At 42.1% G+C, this 21,995-nt stretch overlaps 1 protein-coding gene and 1 long non-coding RNA gene across 3 annotated transcripts in view; one reads left to right on the forward strand and one right to left on the reverse strand.

Moving 5' to 3' along the window:
* NOSTRIN (nitric oxide synthase trafficking) overlaps nucleotides 1-21,995 on the forward strand; it is a 43,856-nt gene that overhangs the window by 11,281 nt on the left and 10,580 nt on the right. Inside the window, exons 1-8 of one of the 2 annotated variants that reach the window (XM_029071965.2) lie at nucleotides 278-341; nucleotides 7,261-7,321; nucleotides 11,617-11,700; nucleotides 13,283-13,345; nucleotides 13,666-13,747; nucleotides 15,152-15,214; nucleotides 17,146-17,244; nucleotides 19,604-19,729. In XM_029071965.2, the coding sequence (XP_028927798.1) occupies nucleotides 13,320-13,345; nucleotides 13,666-13,747; nucleotides 15,152-15,214; nucleotides 17,146-17,244; nucleotides 19,604-19,729 (396 nt within the window). In that variant the 5' untranslated portion in view covers nucleotides 278-341; nucleotides 7,261-7,321; nucleotides 11,617-11,700; nucleotides 13,283-13,319. Of the gene's footprint in view, nucleotides 1-255; nucleotides 342-7,260; nucleotides 7,322-11,616; nucleotides 11,701-13,282; nucleotides 13,346-13,665; nucleotides 13,748-15,151; nucleotides 15,215-17,145; nucleotides 17,245-19,603; nucleotides 19,730-21,995 lie in introns of those variants that run through there. The other variant, XM_007671195.4, reaches the window with a different exon arrangement.
* On the reverse strand, nucleotides 16,401-19,362 carry LOC103171020. Its single transcript, XR_003762002.2, has 3 exons — nucleotides 18,843-19,362; nucleotides 17,641-17,682; nucleotides 16,401-16,641 (listed from the first exon to the last, which is right to left on the reverse strand). It is a non-coding gene; the product is annotated as an uncharacterized LOC103171020 (long non-coding RNA).

A 21,995-nucleotide genomic window follows, 5' to 3' on the forward strand; every position in this document is an offset into this window, starting at 1 on the left:
TTGTTTTCGCCATTGAACCTATTCAGAACCATGCCTGTGAGCAAAATGCCTTGCCTTAAGGCAGGGTTTGGACATCTAAAAACTCTGGGGAACTTTTATCAAAGCAAGAATTGGAACTCTTAAGATACCTCCCAAAAGATGGATGTGCCAATTTAGTCTCGAGTCATTTAAAGGATAATTGGGAGAGCCTGGATTTAGATAGAGGTTTTCTCTTTAAGGGTTTATAATGTTCCCTGATGTCTTTTATTTTTCCAGAACAACAAATTGTACCAGGATCTAAAGGAATTTTCTCAAAATGGAGAGAATATCTGCAAACAACTCACATCGATCCTTCAGCAAAGGTATAGTATTTATATTTGCAATTCATGGTTAAGTTCAGCACAGAAAATGCTTAACCTCCAATTCACTCTGAAGTAACCACTAGAACCTCTTTCGGTACAGTCTGTCTTATCTCCCAGACCAGCAGCATTGTTTTGTCCTTGAGATTGGTTTGATTCACTTAAGGACTTTGATACTCACCCCAGCCTCACAACATTTATGTAAATATCCTCATACTATCTGTAATTTATTTTAAAGTTTATCTCTCTCTATAAACTGAAAGCTCCTATTATATTGTATTTTCCCAAGAGTATAGTACAGTGGTCTACTCACAGTAAGCACTCAAATACATTGGGTTGATTGAATATTCAAACTACTCGCAGGTAAGGAGGCGCTTACTATTTGTCACACACTTTTCTAAGTAGATAGAACTTAATCAGGTCGGTCACAATCCTCATCCCACATGGGGCTCGCGGTCACAGGCTCACAACGCTGTCGGATTGTACTCTCCCAAGCACTTGGAACAGTGTTCTGGACATAGTAATCACTCACTAATCACCATCAATCCATTACAATCTGGTATAGTTTAAAGGGAGCAAATGAAAACAGAAGAGCTATTTAAGGTAGACTTGGTTTAGGTGAGAAATCAGTCTGTTCAGCCATAGCTGAAATCATTTTCAAGTAAAACCAGGCACAGTGGGGCTTTGTCTACTATCCAGTTTGTTATAAAGGTCATATCCATAGAGCAGATCTCAACATGCCGCCTTATGTGACCTTCCTCAAGCAACCGCTGTCAGTACAAGCAATTATCTGGATCCATAATGTTGTTGTTGACCTGAAGATTTGCTACCAAAGCCACCTCAGTTCCCTCCAGTTTTCTCCCTCCTACTCCCTCTCCATCTTCGCCGCAATTAAGCCCATCCTTCTGTCTTGAACAGTTAGAAATGACAATCTCCATATTCTTTAAAAAAGAATTGTACTTCACATTTCCCCTTAGAGTCCTGGAAGGATTAGCATCAACAGCTCATCTTGACTACTTTATCGGAGGATGATTGGGTCTGCTGACCTCCTCAGTGAAGTCAGTCAAGCTCTGCTCTGGTTAAGGAGATATAGACTATGACACCTATAGGACTGCTATTTAAACCAATCAATCAATCTTATTTACAGAGCACTTGCCGTATGCAGAGCACTGTACTAAACATTTGGGAGAGTACAGTATAATAGTCTCTAGACAGTAAGCTTGTTTTGGACAGGGAATGTGTTAACCAACTCCCTTGTACTCTCCCAAGTGCTTAGTACAGTGCTCTGCACACAGTAAGTGCTTGGTAAATACCATTGCCGTGATAGTAGACATGTTTCTTGTCCACAAGGAGCTTGCAATCTAGAAGAGGAACTTGCAGTCTGGAGCAGGAGCTTACAGTCTACAAATGATATTTATTGAACGCTTACTATGTGTGGAGCACTCTACCAAGCACTTGGGGGAGTACACTATAACAGAGTTGTCAGACACATTTCCTGCCCATAACGAGCTTACGGTCTACAGTCTAGACTTGCATCTTCTCAACGATATGTTGCTACCAGTGCAGGGAGAGGACAGACATTTAAAACTTGGGACCTGTTTACCGCCTACAGACAATGTATTTTTGAAACCCAAAAGATAAAGGGAAATAAGCTTAAAAGAATCTAATGATTATGGTATTTCTTAAGCACTGATTATAGGTCAAGCACTGTACTATCACTAGCAGTAAATATAATACAATCAGATCAGATATGGTAACTGGCCCATATGGGGCTCACAGTCTGGGGGGGGGTACTAGATCCCCATTTTACAGATGAGAAAACTGAAGCCCCAAAAAATGGCTTGTCCAAGGTCACACAGTAGACAAATGGGAATTAAATGGACAAAAAATGCATTTACCCTTTTCTCTTGTTGAGGGGGCTCAAGCAAGCAACAGTATGACTTATGAGAAAGGGCACAGGCTTGAGAGTTAGAAGATCTGAGTTCTAATGCTGAATTTGCAACTCATGTCCTGTGTGACCATGGGCAAGTCAACTTCCCTGGGTTTCAGTGTCCTCATTTCTAAAATGGGGGTAAAATACCCGTTCTCCCTTCCCTAACCCCTGCATTAGGCTCACAATGGGGTATGGACTGTGTCTGATCTGATTATACTGATTCTACTCCAGAACTTAGCACAGTGCTAGACACACGAAAATGCTTAGCAAATATTTGGTTATTATTATTATTTATACATTTCCATACCTGGCAAAGTTCACGGCTTAACTAAATAAGACCAATCAAGGAGAATTTTACTGTCAGTCTCATTTCTCGTAGTCTAGATGGATTGTGTATACCAGAGGCTTCTTTGAAAGAACTCACAAATCAGCCTCTTGTAATTGAACTGAACTGATATTGCACTGTATGACATAGATGTTTAAGTGACTGTCATTTGTGGATGGTATCTGGGTTTAACCTGTCCTTCAATTCATTCCTCTTGTCACATGTCATTGTATCTGATTCCCCTATGTCAGAGAGATTAGGGTAGAAATAGATTTCATATCAGCCTAGTTAGGCTGTTAGGAGTGTTGCCTAATGGAAAGGGCACAGGAGCACAAGTCAGGGAGCCCAGATTTTAATACCAGTTTTACCACTGGTCTACTGTGTGACCTTGGGTAAGTTCCTTAAGCTCTCTGAATCTCCATTTCCTCATCTTTAAAATGGGGAATGAAATCGCCCTCTCCCTACCTCATATTCTGTGACTATCCAATCTCATGATCTTTTTTTCTGCTACAGCACTTAGCATAGTACTTGCTAAACAGTAAGAGCTTAGTGAATGCCGTAATTATTAGTGTTAGGCAGGGAATTTCATTCTGTTTCCCCTCCATAAAGGAACATATAGAAAACAAGACTCTTACCAGTCAGGAAACTAAATAATTCCCCTTTAAAAATTAACCTCCTTCTTACCTGTTCATGGTCTGGGAGTAGACCTGAAGAGTGATCTGAAGGGTGAATGAGGGACTGGTTTAAAACTTTTACAACAGGAACATTCCCATTGAGAATGATCACATGTGAGGCATGAAGAGCAGCAATAGCACAGCCCAAACATTGTGAAGTAGCTTGGAAAATCACCAAGGGGGGGAAACTGGGGGGAAGATCCTAAACCCAAACTGTTTTGAGCAAGTGTCAGAACAGAAGCAGCGTGGCTTAGTGAAAAGAACATGGACTTTGGAGTCAGAGGACGTGCGTTCTAATCCCGGCTCTGCCACTTGTCTGCTGTGTGACCTTTGGCAAGTCAGTTAACTTTTCTGTGCCCCAATTATCTCATCTGCAAAATGGAGATTGACTGTGAACCCCACGTGGGACAACCTAATTACCTGAATCTATTCCAGCACTTAGAACAGTGCTTAACACATAGTAAGTGCTTAACAAATGCCATAATTATTATTATTTTATCTGATCTTTTCATTTTGGCTGTTAAAACCCTCAGCCAAAGAGGATTGCATTTGCCTGATTTTGCTTTCTGAGAGAATACTTGCATCTACATAGGTCTCTAGAGGATGAGTCTAAGATACTGGAAAAGAGAGCTCTGCTCCAAAGAATATCATATTAGCACTTAGTACAGGCAGTATCATCACAATAAAGCTGAGACTAGTTAATCTTTAATCTTAAAGGTTAGCTGCCTTCTCCCGTTTATTCTAATTGGTAGTGATATAAAAATGTAGTTATTATTGAAATGCCATTTTATCTTGATGTTCTGCAATTCAGAGTGTCATGCTTAGTTTGGTTTTCCCCATTAGTATCTCCAGCTTCCTATCATCTATCAGAGGAGACTAACTTTAAGTTTGCCTAGAGACACATAGTGTGGTTTTCAGAATGCCAAATATCAAAGTTTGTCAATTCACTCTTAAGCAACTACTGATCAGTTTAGCCAAGTCAAAGGTACGTCCCAACAGTTCCATTTTTAAACATTTAGTTTCCTAAATGGTCTTGGCTGCAGTTTAAATAATGATAATAGTAATAAAATAACTGTGGTATTTGTTAAGCATGTACTATTTGTCAGTTAATCAGTCATATTTATTGAATGCTTATTGTGTGCAGACCACTGTTCTAACTTCTTGAAAGAGTACAATATAACATAAGTATAAATACATAATATAAATTCCTAAACCCCTTTTTTCATATTGTTTTTCCAAGTTTTCTAAGGCAAATCTTATTATCAGTGTCTTTACTAATGACAGCTGCTTCATCTATTCTGCATATTGAGTGGAGAGTCTCTAGGTATGGGAATATTTGGCCCTGAGCTTCCTGACAGAGGGAGTTCACAGGGGCCCACCCAGGATACGAGAAATGTGTAACTAATCAGTCAGTGATATTTTTTTCTTTTTTAAAATGGTATTTAATAATAATAATAATGTTGGTATTTGTTAAGCGCTTACTATGTGCAGAGCACTGTTCTAAGCTCTGGGGTAAACACAGGGGAATCAGGTTGTCCCACGTGGGGCTCACAGTCTTAATCCCCATTTTACAGATGAGGGAACTGAGGCACAGAGAAGTTAAGTGACTTGCCCACAGTCACACAGCTGACAAGTGGCAGAGCCGGGATTCGAACTCATGAGCCCTGACTCCAAAGCCCGTGCTCTTTCCACTATTTATTAAGTGCTTACTCTGTTCCAAGAACTGTTCTAAGCGCTGGGGTAGATACAAGCTAATCAGGTTAGACACAGTCCATGTCCCACATGGACTCACAGTCTTCATTCCCATTTTATAGATGGCGGAACTGAGGCATAGGGAATTAAAGTGACTTGCCGGGATTAGAAGCCAGGTCCTTCTGACCCCCAGGCCCGTGCTTTATCCACAAGGCCATGCTGCTATTTGAGCGCTTACTATGTGCACAGCGTTTTACCAAGCTCTTAGGAAAGTAGAATACAACAGAGTTGATAAGCACAAGGAGTGTATAGTGTAGCGGGGGAGATACAGTCTAGAACAGGCGATACAGTCTAGAGAGAGAGACTAACGTAGGGAAAATCAGTCATCTGTTGAACCCTAGTCTAAGGGTTGGCCATTGAATGTGAAGACTAGCCTCAAGAACACATCCTTCCTTCAAAACAGGAAAAGTGACTAATGTTCCAGGTTCTGCTGAATTAAACAAAGGAAACAGAATTTTGCATTTCACCCCTGAAGTGGGCTTCTGTCTCCTTGAATCTTTTGGCATGGGATACCTTGTGAGCAGGAAGAGATGATAAACAGAAGATTTTTAAAATGTGATCCAAGAACAGCAGGAAGGAGAAAGCGATACAAGCAAGCCTATTCTTGCAACTCAAAAGTGCAAAGCAACCCCATGTGAAGTCATTGCCCAGCTCTAGAAAAGTCACTTTATTTTAACTGAGCAGGAAATCTGAGCGGATATGAACTCAAGGTTGAGTTCAAAAGCATGATTTATCTTACTTTGTTTCAAATCCCCCAATATTTCATTTGCGAAGAGTAGAAATTACCAACAAAATTGCCCTTTGGATCCTGAATAATGTATACTAATGTCTCCTTGGAAAGGAATTATACCCCCAAAGAGCGGTAATAATCAAGGCCAACAGAAGCATTGGGAGGTTCAAAAGGCAACTAGCATCCTTAGGCTGACTAGCCAAAAGTGAACATCATAAAGTGACTGTTCCATCTGACTCTTCCTCTCTTGTTCTTGGTTGTGATATTGAGTGCTCTGCTGGGACCTCAGAGATGTATCTTCAAAGCAACGTGGCCTAGTGCATAGAGGATGGGCCTGGGAGTCAGAAAGACCTAAATTCTAATCCCAGCTCGGTCACTTCTCTGCTATGTGACCTTGGGTAATTCACTTAATTTATTTGTGCCTCAGTTACTTAATCTGTAAAACGGGGCTTAAGACTGTGGGTCCCATATGGGACATAGACTGTGTTCAACCTGATTAAATTGTTTATAGTACAGTGCCTGGCACATAGTAAGCACTTAACAAAAAAGTGTTATTTAAAAAAAGTGTGTTTATTTAAAAAAAAAAAAAACACCCAAAAAAGCCATAGCAGAGAAGCAGATTTTTCAGCAGTCATGTTGGCCAGACAAGCGTTTTAGCCATCATTATATTGAGGTAGGGGAGAGAGACAGGCTATGTTTGTTACCAATCCAGACCTGCTCCCTGAACCTTCATCTCAGGCCCAAATGGTTATGGGTTGGTAGTGGCCACACAGGCTCACTCTCCAGGGGACCTAGGGATGGGAGGTAGTGGAGAGATGTGGATATCCAGAGCTGGTTTTCAGGGAGATCCAGACCATTCACTCTTCCAGCCCAGTGACTGCTAGGAGGCCCAGCCCTCACTCATCTTGTTTCCAGCTTCCTTTGGGGACAGAAGATAAGGTGATTCAAAACCCAGAGTTGAAGGGCAGTGCTGCATCCATTTGCAAAGGGACATTTGTTTTCTCCCTCATTGTGGTATTGGTCACTGTTATTGGGGTTTTGAGTGGAAAAATAAGAATTCATGAGGCCCCTCATTAGTTCTCTTCCCTGTTGGAGATCCCCGAGCGCTTATAAATCCTCCTTGATGCCCTCAGGTAAACTGGCTGCTGAAAGGTGTTTCTTCAGGAAAGAAAAGCTCCACCTAAAATCACTACAAACTAATGCAGGCAGCTCATGAACTTTTCCATCCATCTGGGTTTCTCTTGGTTGCTTCAAGCAGGTATCCCATTTCCCACTTGTCAAACTTCAGACACTTGAACACTGATATGGCACTGGGGTAGTCTCTGAGTCTTCCCCAGCCTCAGGCCCTACCAGATCAAGAAGCTTGTAATCCACCACACCCTATGTACTGAACAGTGTTTGCACAGTGTAGCCTATGACTCCTAATGCTACTTGCACTGTTGAACTGTGGCTTGGTGGGACAGGGCATGCGAGGAACTCATTTCTCTTTCTCTCATGCCACCCTCTAGTGTAGGAACACAGATGTCAGAGAAGCTCATAAGCCTTCAGATCCATTTGACCTAGGGTCAGGTTTGTAATTTTTTTTTACTTCATTCTCTCTTTCTCTAATCCAGACCTTTGCCCATATAATATGAGTTCTGCTCAGTGAAATTCAGGTTTATGAACTGAAGTTTCCATGAAAATTACAGGGAGATAGTGAAGAGAGGCTCACAGTTCAGTCAGTCAGCTATATTTATTGAGCACTTACTATTTGGTGAGCACTCTACAAAGTGCTTGGGAGAGTACAATACAGTTGCATTTTGTAGACATGATCCCTGCCCACAAGGAGCTTACAGGCCAGAGGGGGAGACAGACATTAAAATAGATTGAGGATAGGAGAAATGGCAGAGTGTAAGACTAGGTACATAAGTGCCGAGTGGCTGAAGGTGAGGTGATTATCAAGGCTTAAAGGGCACAGATCCAAGTATAATGATTTCCCACCTCCTTCCACTCAGACTTGTGAAAGAGAGAATGTCATTTTAGGGATATGAAGACATGTGAGCAAAACATTGTTTGGCACATAGTAAGTGCTTAACAAATACCATTATTATTATTATTATGTAGCGACCCCCATTTGGACACTGCCCTTTTTGGCCAGGGCTAAAAGGGTTATGAACCCCATTTGGGAGCATTTTGGAGTCCTGACCACGATCATTTCTGCCAGACTGCTGCGCCGAAGATAGGCATATATAGCTGTGCTTCAGTTTGAAGATGATGCTTCCAGAATACTTGGACCTAAGCGGGAAGCTTTTCAGGCCAACAGCTGTTAATCTGTAACCGCATCATTTCAGCTTATTTTTCTGCCTTGGCAGAAAGTGCACTAAAGAAAGTCAGCAAGGAATACTGGTGCTTAGAACCAAGAACTGTAGCAGGTTAAAATAAGTTCAATTGACTTTCACCTAAATTGCATAGAAATAGGACTCGGGTTTACAGAGAATTACAACCAAGCTAAGAATAATGCTTTCAGAAAAGATTTATTCATCTTCCTTTGTTTCCTCCTTTGCCTGCTTCCATCTTAAAAATGAAATGCCCCTTGAAAGTGTTTTACCAAATGTCCAGCTCAACAGTCTTGAAAGCAAGTGAACTCTTAGGAACAGAAAGTCTCTTGGAGCTGTTGCTCTCATCTTTCTTGAAAGAGTGATGAGATAGTTCACTGGGTGGGCATCAGGCTGATGGATGGGAAGAGGAAGAATTGGGAAGGGGCCTTTAATCCTTTTCTCTTTGCCCCTTGGGAGTTCATCGGATGTTTATGCAGTAAATCCTTTGAAAAGATTCCAGTTCAAATAGCTGGCGGAAAGGATTGAGGCTCCAAAGAACTAAAAGCTCGAGACAAAAGCATTAAAAATATATCTAGCTATGCAGTTGGCCAAAGGCATAACAAAACTGTCTACCCTGCCACCTCCCTTGACTAACTTTTCATGCAGCACTTTTCTGGCCACTTGAGATCCCCTGAAAGGCTGGTGTAATGCTTATATGTCCCCAGATATTTCCCAGTGCAGTAAAGCAAGCTAAAAAATATCAATATCAATCAGATCCAACTGTCTGGGGAGAAGGTAGCTGAGGAGAAGGTTCAAGACCCTGATGCTAGAGGGATCGAGCTTTCACCAGCTCCCGTGAATTTAATACAGGGTGAATTGAAACCAGAGCCAGCATCGCAAAGGAGGCATAGTGGACTCCTTTGATGACAACCTCCCTTCTAAGAGTTCATAGTCTGGTACGTCTCTATTTGAAATCAAGGAGGACAGAAGCAGGTTTGTGACGGGAAGGGATAGTCTGAGGATTATAATCACATTCACTAGATCATGAGTCCCGTGTGGGAGTGGTCCTTGTGTGATTGGTTTAATCTTGTACTTAGCCCAGGGTCTAGCATATAGTAAGTGCTTGAAACCATAACCAATGGGTGTTGGGAAGTTGGGTGGGAGGAGTCCTCATGGAAAGCCTCCAAACACTCTCTCTCCCTCTCTCAATCCACTGGAGCCTAACACATTGCCCTGCACCTGCTTCCAAAGCAAGGAATCTTGCGAGAGGGATAGGCTGGAAGGAATGGGGTGAAATAATGGAGGATGAAGTGATGGGAGGGGAGAGAGACAAAAGGTGTGGATGAACCTGTATGCTTTCAGCGGTGATGACTAAAGGCAGGGGCAGAGAAATCAGGTCAAAGATGTGTTTTCACCTTATCAAGCATAAGGGAAAGCAAGAAATTTAACAGAAATGTCTGAGGTAGTTGGAGATGTGATTCTGGTCAAGGAGCAAGGCTGCATGGAAAGACAGACTTGATAGACTTGATCTGATTAGATTGCAGTTCCCCAGTACTTAGTCCAGTGTTTGGCACATAGAAAACACTTTACAAATACCACAGTTATTATAGTGCTCCACATGGAGGATTTAAGAGAGTAATGGAAACTAGAAGGTAAGCCAGACATCAGTAGACTCTAAAAGTTAGGAATGTTAGATGGTCCTTTTTTTAATGGTATTTGTTAAGTGCTTACTATGTGCCAGTCGCTATACTAAACCCTGGGGTACATGCAGGCTAACCAGGTTGGACACAGTCCATGTCCCTCATGGGACTTAAAGTCTTAATTCCCACTTTTCAGTTGAGGGAACTGAGGCATTGAGAAGTTAAGCGACTTGTCCAAGGAAACAAAGCAGACAAGTGGTAGTCCTGATTAGAACCCAGGTCTTTCTGACGCCCAGGCCTGTGTTCTATCCACTTGGTCATCATGTTTCTCTACTACCCTTTAAGCTTGATGGGAAGCAGTCATCACCCATTTTCTGCACATAATAATAATGATGGTATTTAAGTGCTTACTAAGTGCCAAGCACTGAGGTAGATAACGAGCTAATCAGGTTGTCCCTTGGGAGGCTCACAGTTTTAATCTCATTTTACAGATGAGGTACCTGAGGCACAAAGGAGTTAAGTGACTTGCCCAAAGTCACACAGCAGACAAGTGTCCTATTGTCACTATCGGAGACGGATCTCCGGATCAGGAGCCCATTGGTCTGAGCCAGAAACAGCATTGCTCATGTGCTAATTGTGCAGGGCTTACCCGATTCAGAAGCCAGTTAGTGGATAAATGGTATTACCTGCCCAGAAAGTTAGATTGGCTTTAGGACCGATATTCAAATAATCAAGATATGTATTTGCCTCTTCTGGTCCTCCTTCAGAGGATATTGCATTTAGAAAGATTGAGCCAGGTACATGCCTTGTCATCTCTGCTTTAACATGGTGACTTTTATGGTTGTCAGACCGGGCCGTTGCTTTTCCAGCTGGCCAATCTATTTGCTTTCGTTACTGTGAAATGTGTCTGATGAGGTAGGCATTTGTCCTTTTCTTTCAAACAGTGGCAAAAATAATTCAATTCTTAATTGTGTTGCCAAAAGAAAAAGCAAGATTTAGCAATGAACAGCTCTCTTGGTCTTGGTAGCAGTCCAGGGCGGGTCCACATTTTATCCCACTAGCAGCACAATCTTGGTTAATTTATGTGCAAATGTAAAGGTATTAAATTAGTTACTAATGGAGTCTGATATTATCCCTGGACTACAATGAAACCATAGAGAATAGAAGAATAATTGGTAGTAAAAATGGAATCTAAGGTCTGCAAAGATTAAGAAAAGGCACTTCCATAGTTCATATTAGTCTATAGGTACATGAAAAAATGTCTTGCAAAATGGATTTAATTTCCTGAGTGTTTGTGTGGAAAGTGAGAAGACTTCATTTTAGCTACAGATGTCTCTATAAAGAGGGCAACTCCCTCATTGAAATTAGTTTAATAGGGTGATTTGAGCAGCACAAAGGCATTAAAAGACTTGGTGGTATTAGGGTCTTCCTCTGGAGGTCCTGGGTAGAACGGGGTGGAAATGACCTTTCCTTAACATAGCTTGTCACTCCTGCTGCTCTCTGTTATTAGGTTCTGTGTTTGGTTAATTGAATCACAATATGTCACACTGCTGCTACTGCTCTGATGGAGGGTTTATATGATTAGCAGGAAGTAATGTCCCAAGATGGCTCTGAAACCTCTCTGCTTATGACTTGTGAAGAGGGAGACAAAATAAGTAAACATCTTCTTTTGGAGTGGTAGGAGGATATTTTGAAAAAAACAAATCATCTCCTTTTAATGGAGGTCATTAACTTTTTGTCACAGAAGGCTTCTTTCAAAAAATGTGTGTGTTAGGGCAGGTATGTGTGTGTATGAGGATAAGCACTGTGCCATCCCTTTATGTGTGTAGTCGGGGCATTGAGGGTGGGTGAGTATGTGAGAATAAAAAATGTACTGCCATCCCTTCGTCAATGTTTCCTCCCTTTGACATTTCTTTTTCCCTCACAGGGCTAACCTAGAGATTAGCTATGCCAAAGGACTTGAGAAACTGGCGAGTAAGCTTACAAAAGCAGTACAAAGCACAAAGACAAGGTAAGTAGTGTCATCTTGCTCTAAACGTTGAAGTTTCCATTTAACTAATAGGAAAATTGAATGGAGCAATCACAAATTTAACTCCTTGGCTCAGCTCCTGACAGAAAGTTGGTGGGAATGGCAAAGGTCCCACTTTTGCCTAAAGCAACGTGGCAGCGGAGGCAGAAAGTCCAGAGTAGAGGTGCGCAGCAGCAGGAGATGGTAAGAGAAATGGTTGAATTGCAGCTGCTGCCTTGTCTGCTGGCTGCCCAGATATCCTGCTTTGGCTTCTAAGATAGAGCTGGTTGTGGCCAGGAGACAGCAACAACAGCCAAGAGCTGTGGTCGCGACTGTCTATGGATATAGTTTTTTTTTACTTCTGCTGTGCTGCTTTGTTAAAATGGTATTTATTAAGCACTGTATTAAGCTCTGAGAGAGATATAAGCTGGTTAGATCAGCTATCATCCTTGTCCCATACAGTACTCACAATCGAAGTGGGAGAACAGATATTTTATCCTCATTTTAAAAATGACAAAACTGAGCCACAGAGTGTTTGTGACTTATCCAAAGACACATAGCAGGCAAATGGCAGAGCTGGGACTGGAACCCAGGTCTCCTGATTCCCAGTCCCATGCTGTTTCCACTAGGCCATGTTTTGGCATGTGTATGTGTATAAGTGCTTTTGTAAGCATGGTGTTTGTCTGGATGAATGTTTGCCGTGTGTGTGTGTGTGTTTGTGTGAGAGATAGATTCTTTTTTTCCCCTCTCTTCTGCCTTTTCCCTGTCTCCCATATGTAGGGATAGTTGGCCCCATCCCAGATAATGGGGGATCTTCTCCATGATGTGTAAAGGTATTTGCTTGGTGGTTTTCTGGCCAGTGCAGGGTGTCATCGCTTTATTCTGTAGAGACTGGAAGAGGAATTGTTGTCTTTTAGATTTTAACTGCCCCTCTCTCTTCTAATACCTGGTGAGAGTTTAACTCCTCCTGGCGAATTGAGAGATTCAAATTTTAATGTATTCTCCAAGAGTGTCTCTCCCTCTTTAATTAGATAACTTTTGCTGTTGCTACCATGAGGTGTTTTTGAGGACAATGTGAGAGCAGCTGTTGAGTGTTATGCTCCCTAGAGTAGTGATCCCAGCGGACTAGGAAACTATGGAGAAGAGCTCATCCCTCATAATGACTCATTCGGAGTATGTTTTTCCTCAGTCCAGTGTTGGGTAAACTGAGCCGGGATGAGCCGTCCCAGGGGCAGCCTGTCATCCAATATGTAAGTTGTGAAAGTAAGCCTAGAATCCACCACCAACAATAAATCCACTCCTGACTCCCACCTACTAACTCCTCCATAGGTTCTCCACAGAAACAGGATGGAAACAAGCTCCAAATGAAAACGGTGTCAAGACTTAGCCACTTCTGCTAGCCTGGGTATTCACTTTAAATCACGACAGGCTCTAACCAGAAAGCGGAATGGCCTATGGGTTGGGATTTGGGCAGATGATTGAATCACTGGGGAGCAGTCAGTTAATCAGTAGACTTGATGTTTTATTTTTTAAAGTTCATATGGGAAAATGAATGCCAAATCTTGTCACTTGCTTCCTTCTCCAGCTGCATCTGGAATGCATGGGCCCGGGCATCAGAGGGGATGAAATCAGCGGCTGACTTGCATCAGTAAGTGCTAACCAGCAGGTACCGTCTTGGATCTAGAGGGAGTTGTATGTGTTTGATTCACCCCATGAATCTTTCAGCCTCATTCATGCGTTCATTCAGTCAAATTTATTGAGCGCTTACCGTGTGCACTGTACTAAGAGCTTGGAAGAGTACAATATAGTAATAGACACATTCCCTGCCCACAACAAGCTTAAAGTCTGCTCTTGCTCTGAGGCATTAGTGTGGGACAGTTCCTTGAGCACACACAACTTTTTGGGAATGTAATTTTGATGGGTAAATTATAATGTCACGCTTATGGGTACTTCATTTTTTCCCCCCAGAAAACTTGGCAAAGCAATTCTGCTGGAAGCAATAAAACCTACACATCAAAGCCTGAGTGTGTACAAGAAGAAGAAAAGAACAGTGAGTCTGGGCGCTTGTTTTTGACATTTAGTGCTGAACAGCAATAGTTATCACCAGGCTGGTCCAAAGTTGGTATGCAGAGTCCTGGCTTAACTCAGTTTTAGGCTATCTAAAAGCTAGTAAAACATATTCACAAGATAATCTTGAAAGCGAAATGCTGATGTTGTAATTGTCAGTTTTGTTGTTTATCCTTCTGATTTTTGCCATATGATCTCGGCTTATTACTCTGCCTAGGGTTCAAGTCCCAAGGTGTGGGGTATCATACACAGAAGCAGCATGGCCTAATGGATAGAGCACGGGCCTGGGAGTTAGAGGACGTGGGTTCTAATCCTGGCTGCTGTGTGACCTTGGACAAGTCACCTCACTTTTCTGTGCCTCAGTTACCTCATCTGTAAAACAGGGGTTGAAGACTGTGAGCCCCATGTGGGATATGGACTGCGTCCAACCTGATTGATTACCTTTAATCTATCCCAGTGCTTAGAATAGTGCTTGGCACATTGAAAGTAAGCGCTTAACAAATATTATTATACACATTATATACCGGCACTCGGCCCACTCAATCGATGGTCTTTTTTAAGCACTGACTGTGTGCAGAGCATTGTGCTAAACTTTGGGAGAGTACAATATAACAGGGTTAGAAGACATGTTCCCTGCCCACAGGGAGCTTATAGTCCAAAGTGGAGGACAGAAAATATAAATTGTGTGGATATCTATTTAAGTGCTGTGGGGCTGAACACTCTTCACTGTGTTCCCACAGCTGATGGGTTTCCCCGGACACCTCAGGCGATAATAATTGTTGTATTTGTTAAATGCTTTCTATCTGCCAAGCACTGTGCTAAACACTGGGGTAGATGAAATATAATCAGATCAGAGTCCCCATCCCATGTGGGCTTTGAGCCTGAGGGAGGTAGAGCAGATACAGAGTCCCTATTTTACATGAATAAACTGAGGCACAGGAGTTAAGTGACTTGTCTAAGGTCACCCAGCAGGTAAATGGCAGAATCCGAATTAGAACCCAGGTCCTTTAGACTCAGGCCCATGGTGTTTCCACTAGGCCATGCTGCTGCTTAAATGAAAAATGCTCTGCAGCACAAAGAACCATTGGTGTATGTGTGTGAGGGGAATGGGGGGGGGGGCAGTGATAAGCTTTTGTAGGATTCCAGAGTTCTTACATCAATTTAGGCTAAACTCTTAGTTGTCTCTGCAATTATCCTGGGGACACAGTGAGGTGAAAAGCCAAAAACTGACTTGGCTACTTTTCCTAGGAAATGTATTCACTTAAAAGTTTAGAAATGCAGTCGGGGAGGATGTTGTAGTATCTCTATCAGAGGTTTGTGGTTTGTACACTGGTTCTCAGAGGAAAAGGATCACTTAAACTTTTCCACTATTGTTCTCTTTCATCAGCTGGATGATGAAGTGGAAAGGACTGCAAATCTGGTCACTGCCAACTGGAACCAGCAAATTAAGGCAAGTTCCCACTCACTCATTTTTTAATCAATATTTTTTTTCTGTGTTTAGTTGAAGAATGAATAGTAGAGTTTGCACTTTATAGCCAAAACATGCCGCCTTGGGTGCTTGCTATTTGAAGAGTTTATAGGTGGTAGTGTAGTCTAAGGTTCTAGTTGGCAGGCAAAATGACTACCAACTGTTTTTTTTTCTTTAAATAGTATTCATTAAGCACTTACTATGTGCCAGGCACTGTTCTAAGTGCTGGGAGAGATACAAACTAATCAGGTTAGACATAGTCCTTATCCCACATGGGGCTCAGTCTTAATCCCCATTTTACAGATGAGGTAACAGAGGCCCAGAAGTGAAGTGACATGCCCAAGGTGACACAGCAGACAAGTGGCGGAGCCTGGATTAGAACCCAGGTCCTTCTGATTCCCAGGCCGGGCTCTTTCCACTAGGCCACGCTGCTTCTATGCAACTCTGTTGCATTGTCTTCTTCCAAGAACCTAATGCAGTGCTCTGCACACATTAAGCACTCAATAAATACCACTGATTGATTGGACCAGCTTCTTGTGGTCAGTAAGGCACAATTGGTGTAGCATGATGGTATGCATAGCAAGACCCTTACAGGGGATAAAATGCAATGGCTGCCAATCTGTCAATGCAATGAAATCCCATTAAGAGGGGTTGCTGGGGCTTGTAGAGGTTAGGTTAGCTGGTTACCCCTTCAAACCTCCTGAGATTGTAGCTTAGGGAACTTGAATGGAGGAATAGTTAGGGTGCTTGGGAGAGTACAGTACAAAAATATGACAGACACATTCCATGCCCACTTGTGTGTGACTTGAGCAAGTCACCTAACTTCTCTCTGCCTCAGTACCCTCATCTGCAAAATGGGGATTCAATACCTGTTCTCCCTTCTACTTAGACCGTAAGCCCTATGTGAGACCTGATTATCTTGTATCTTCCCAATAGTAAGCACTTAACAAAAACCACTCTATCCTTAAAATACTTTTCCTATGTTTGGGTTCCCAGTTTTAGCTCCCACAAGGTAATTGCTTGGTTTTTCTGATGTCCATTTTCCTCACGTGTCTCACCCCATGCAGTGTTGAGAATCAACCAAAAGTACTGAATGCTAAGAACTGTATTAACTACTTCGGAGAGTAGTACAACAGTAGCTAGATGAATGTTCTCTGCCTTCCTGGAGCTTAAAGTGATTTAATGGATAATGAGGGACAAGCCAAATTTACATATGAATCATAATAGATGGTGAGCTAGCAAGGGGAAGTACCAGTGCAGACTGCTTCAGAATTTCCATTCAGGCACCTGCCTTCCATCCAACTCCACTCTTCAGGCAGGGCTGTTCCACCTCAGCTCTAAACTGGTCTCTGTTCCATTTTACGTCTTTCATCTCTGGAGCTTTCATTTGCTCTGTGTCAGAATACTGACTGAGAAGAAAACACAATCTTTCACGTTTCTGACACTCCCTTAGTGCAGTCACTGTTTTCAGACCTTGGACAATTATTTTTCCATGTGATGATTTCAAGATGAGGCTTCATTTTTTCACAGCAAGTTTGGTCCTCAAAATGACTCAAAAGGGGAGAGAGGTCAGTGTTTGTTCCAGAATTTCTCCCTAGGAAATCACTCCATTTCCTGGCCTGATGAAGTGTTTTGGAAGAATATTGGGCTTTCAGTATTTTGCTAGATTTACAACCTTTACAGAGAGCCAATCTATATTTCTGTATATTAAAAAAATATAAAGTAGTGATCTTGGCCATAACTCTTAAGCCACCAACACAGGACAGTTCCTCTGGCAATTTTGGAGGATAGAAATTGAGCAACAAGATTACTCAATTCTTCCAGTTAAGCTGGGAGACATGCCTGCTTTAATATGTATGCATTTTTTTTTTACTGACAGTGTTCCATTTTCTTTTGTTTATGCTTCACTTTAGGCCAAGAAAAAATTAATGGTGTGTACAAAGAAACATGAAGCTCTTTTCCATTCTCTTGAAAGTTCTAAGCAATCAGTGACGGAAAAGGAGAAACAAAAGGTATGGTAACTCGCCTAAACTGATTATAACGATGTGCCTGTGAGATGGATGGTCTTAGCCATTTCCTCAGCTGTCAAAAAAAGGGAATTTCACTTCAGGTTAGGCCTTTTTTGATTACCAGGTGATTTTTTAGAGTCACTGACAAGTTGACCCCAATTTATTCCTACTTGACCAATATTTTAATAAATCATGATTTTCTAACTTCCCTCCCCACAGCCCAGGGCAAATGTCACTTAACTTCTCTGTGCCTCAGTTACCTCATCTGTAAAATGGGGATTAACTGTGAGCCTCACGTGGGACAACCTGATTACCCTGTATCTACCCCAGCACTTAGAACAGTGCTCGGCACATAGTAAGCGCTTAACAAATACCAACATTATTATTATTATTACCTACCCAGCACCAGAGAGGACAGGCATTTTTCAGAGACTGGGAGTCCTGTAAAGTAAATGAGGGCAGTTCAGTGGTATAGTTTGGAAACACAAATTGGGAAAGCAGTATGGTCTAGTGGAAAGAGCACGAGACTGGGCATCAGAGGATCTGTGTTCTAATTCTGTCTCCGCTACTTGTCTGCTGTGTGAACTTGAGCAAATCACTTAACTTCTCTATGCCTGTTTCCTCATCTGTAAATTGGGGATTGAATCCTACTCCCTCCTACTTAGACGAGAAGCCCCATTTGGGCAGGGACTATGTCCAGCTTAATTTTCTTGGATTACTCAGTGCCTGGCTCATAGAAAATTGTTAACCAAATACCTTTTAAAAACAAACAAAAAAGAAACTAAAGGGAGATTTGGACTGTCACTGATCTGGAGCATGTACCAGCCAGTTGACTTGTAGACTCACTGGCAGCAAGGGATCTTATTTCTGATGCGCAGGTAAAAATGACATCTTTCTCACTAACAGTTTAGACACACAATGACATATACATTAAATAGGGAAACGGCTTCAGAGCTGGAGAGGAAGGAGAACAGGGAGTCAAAATGCTAAATACCAGAACTTGTTTGAAGTGCTCCATGCTGAGTAATGTGAGGCAAGAACTTTCAGACAACAGGCCCATTAAAGACAATGAAGCAAAAGAAAGCTGTTGGCAGGTACTTGACCAACCCATTCCAAGAATGGGTTGGTCAAGTTGGAAGGGATCAGTCCGATTTGACACTAGGCAAGTTACAGCATACATTAATTTGTGTGATTTTCTCCTCACTGAACTTTTCATGGGAGTTGGAAAACCATACCACTGGCTGACACTTCATGTGAAAGCTGCTAACGAGGGAGGGAATGGGAAAGCCATCACTTCATGGGGAAAGCTCTCCATGAAGTGATGGACTTCCCATTCCCAACCCATTCTAGGCACCCCAACCCAAGCAGCTGCTCCTAAAGTTTGCCTTATGAGACAGTGCATCACTGACACTCCCAGCAGTGAAGTCAGGGAACTCTCTTGTATTGTACTCTCCCAAGTACTTCGCAGTGTTCTGCACACAAAAAGCACTCAATAAATACCATCGACTGATTTCCGACTGCGTGCCAAGCTTTTGGGAGCACACAGTACAAGTAAATGACCCGGCCCCCACCCCTGGGGCAATGGCCCCCAGTTTTCTGACCTGTGCTCTCAGGCTTGCTTATCCCAGGCCTCTGCCTGACGACTCCAGAAAGTAGCTTTCTGAAGCTTGTTCTCTCCCAATCTTCATCCCCACTCAAGTGTCTGGCCCTATTTGGCCTCTGCACATAAAATGATGAGTCGACCTGCTGGTCCCTACCCTGTAGCAGCTCCAGCTCCATTGAGAAGTAGCCTGAGTCTCTGGAACAATGAAATAAGTGAAATGTACATGTTATTTAAAAAAAAAAACAAAAACTTTTGGGATTACATTCTTTCATTTACTAGTCTCACATCCCTCTAAAAGTAATTTCAAAGAGTTTCTAAGTGATACATTAGCATTTAGAAGTGGCAGTGTAACAAATCTTTGAAGATATAGTAATCATTGTGGCATTTGTTAAGCACTTACTATGTTTCAAGTATTGTTCTATGCGCTGGACTAGATTCAGGTGGTTTTTTTTATATGCCAAGCACTGTACTAAGCATGGAGGTAAACACAAATTCCTCTCCCACATGAAGCTCATAGTCTAAGTAGGAGGGAGAGTAGGTATTTAATCCCTATTTTACAGATGAGAAATTGAGGGATGGCAGAGTGAAATTAGAACTCAGGTCCTCTGACTTCCAAGCCTGCGCTCTTTGCACAAAGCCATGCTACTTCTCCCGTCCTTTCTAACGTTCAGCTGCCGGAAGTCCAAGTGGTCGATGAAAACACTTGTGGTCAGCAGGGTCTTTTTCGCCGTAACCATATCTACTGATTTCCTATTCTAGTTACTCAAGAAATTGAAAAAATCTACCCAGAAGATGGCCAAGGAAGATGAAGATTATTACCAAAAGAACATGGCTGGCTATAAGACGAGACTCAGATGGGAAGTCACTTTAGAAGACTGCTACCAGGCAAGTCATGTACTGAATTAAATTGCCTTTTGGAAGGGTGGCTAGGTCTAGATTTAGAGTGTGAGAACAGTTGAGGCTTAGATCCTATCCACTCTTCCAAATGATTGCACGACTTTAGTTACATCACATTTTCTGTCACTGCTTTGGTTTTTACAGACACTCAATTACCCGGGAATATTTCCCACCACCTAAGCTATGGAAGACTGGGGATTCTCAGCTTTTAATCAATCAGCCATATTTATTGAGCACTTACTGTGTGTCCTTGGAAGAGTACAATATAACAGAGTTGGTAGACATGGCTCGGACTTACCCATTCCCCTATTATGGCTCTTCTACTGTGCCACCAAAAAAGAACCCAAGCTCCTTGAGGGCAGGGATCATGTCTACCAACACTATTGTACTGTCCCTTCCCAATTACAGTGCTCTGCACACAAAACCTACCATCTGTTGCTGGACTGACTGAGGGAAACAGAGTCCAAAGGGATTTTTTTCTTTAATGAAGATCCCCTTTTCCACAGGCTTGTGGGACGGGGGTGATTGGAAGGCAAGGATGAAGTAATGTAAAAGTGGGGGGAAAGAGCATGAGGAAAAGAGAGAGGGGAAGGATTAATGCTGAGTCTCTGGTAGTCACCATTAAATGTGGATGGTGCATGGGGAAAGATATTAAATTGGGGGAAGGGTATTTTAACTAAATTTCAACGTAAAACTAGAACCTAGTCAATCAGTAGTATTGATTGCTTACTTTGTGTAGAGCACTGTACTAAGTGCTTAGGAGAGTAGAGAACAACAGAATTAGCAGACAAGTTCCCTGCCTACCTCACCTTTAGTGGCCTGTGGCATGGGAAGAGAATGTGCAGGGTTCAAAGGCAGTTGATTAGGCCACCTCTGTCATGGGGCTTCAGTTTACCCTATCTCATGATCCAAATAGTCTCTTTCACCTCCTCTTCACAATTCAGCTCTTCTGGTTTTCCTCCTCTCTCCGAGTCCTTAAAAAGAACCCGAAATGTGTTTTCTGATTTTATAACTTGCCCTGATACTTTTGGATATTCACCCGGGCTACATTTACGTAGTTTAGAAAAGGGGAGGGGAGGAACCTCACATGAGAAAGTTGGCTAGAAATTTCATTAACCCAGGGTCTCTGAACTAATGACTCACATATATCCCCCTGCCTGGTTCTTGGAGCCATGAACTAGGAGTCTATGGCTTGCCCACTGTAAGCACTCAATGAATATGACTGATTGACTGATTAGGATAGTTATTGGCATGAATTACCATTCTAGGAGGTTGTCTCCATTTTCCAAGTTTAAAGGACTGTTTAACTGTCCCTTTTGAAATCCCAGCAAGCTAGCAATTCAGAAATGAAATTCTTTCATTTTCCAATCTCCCCTCTCTCCTTCTTTTACCCCCTCGGACACAACAGGTTTTGAGATGTGACTCCTATTTCCCGGAAGTTCTAGTACCCTAAAAAACTGACTAAGCTGTCCTAGTAAGGCAAGATTTTAAATATGTCTGACATTTTGCACTTCATAAATGTAATTTTTCCCTACAGTTTGTTTTAAACTAAAAGTGAAAGGTAATAGAACGTAACAGTTCATTAAATGAGCTATAGATATCCCTTCAGCACCAGCGGAATTTATCTCAATTTCTTTTTTTAAGCAAACATAAATCACTTTAATGATTTCTCTGAAATGTAATTAAAATCTGTTAAACATTACCAATTCCACTGAGGACCCTGTAGTTATATGCTCAGAACTACTCCAACAGCTCACCAGTTTTCTTGTAGAGCAGCTGTACAATAGGAAATCCGGATCACCATCGCCAGTGGTATGTGTTGAGCTCTTTCTAGGTGCAGAGCACTGTATTAAGCGATTGGGAGAGTACAATACAGCAAAATTGGCAGACACATTCCCTGCCCACAATGTGCTTACAGTCCAGATAGATGTCAATATAAATAATATATATCATTTATAGACATGTACTTAAGTGCTGTGGGGTTGAGGGTGCGGCTAATATCAAATGCCCAAAAGTCACAAGTGAACTTGGAAAAACAAGATACCGTTTTTCTCTTTTTGCCCCTTTCCTTTCCCCATTCTTCGGAACGCCACTAAGATGTGTGAGGTAAGTCAGGGGATCGGACCCTGCACATTGGCCAGGGTCAGCTTCTGCTTAGAAGTAGGAGGAGAATTTAAGAATTTAAGGAGGGGGAGCTATAGGTGCTGCCCTATTATTAAAATGCCAGGCCCTTGCCTCAAACTGCTAATCTGAT

Source organism: Ornithorhynchus anatinus, chromosome 9 (genome assembly GCF_004115215.2).
Source record: "Ornithorhynchus anatinus isolate Pmale09 chromosome 9, mOrnAna1.pri.v4, whole genome shotgun sequence".
Classification (NCBI taxonomy): domain Eukaryota; kingdom Metazoa; phylum Chordata; class Mammalia; order Monotremata; family Ornithorhynchidae; genus Ornithorhynchus; species Ornithorhynchus anatinus.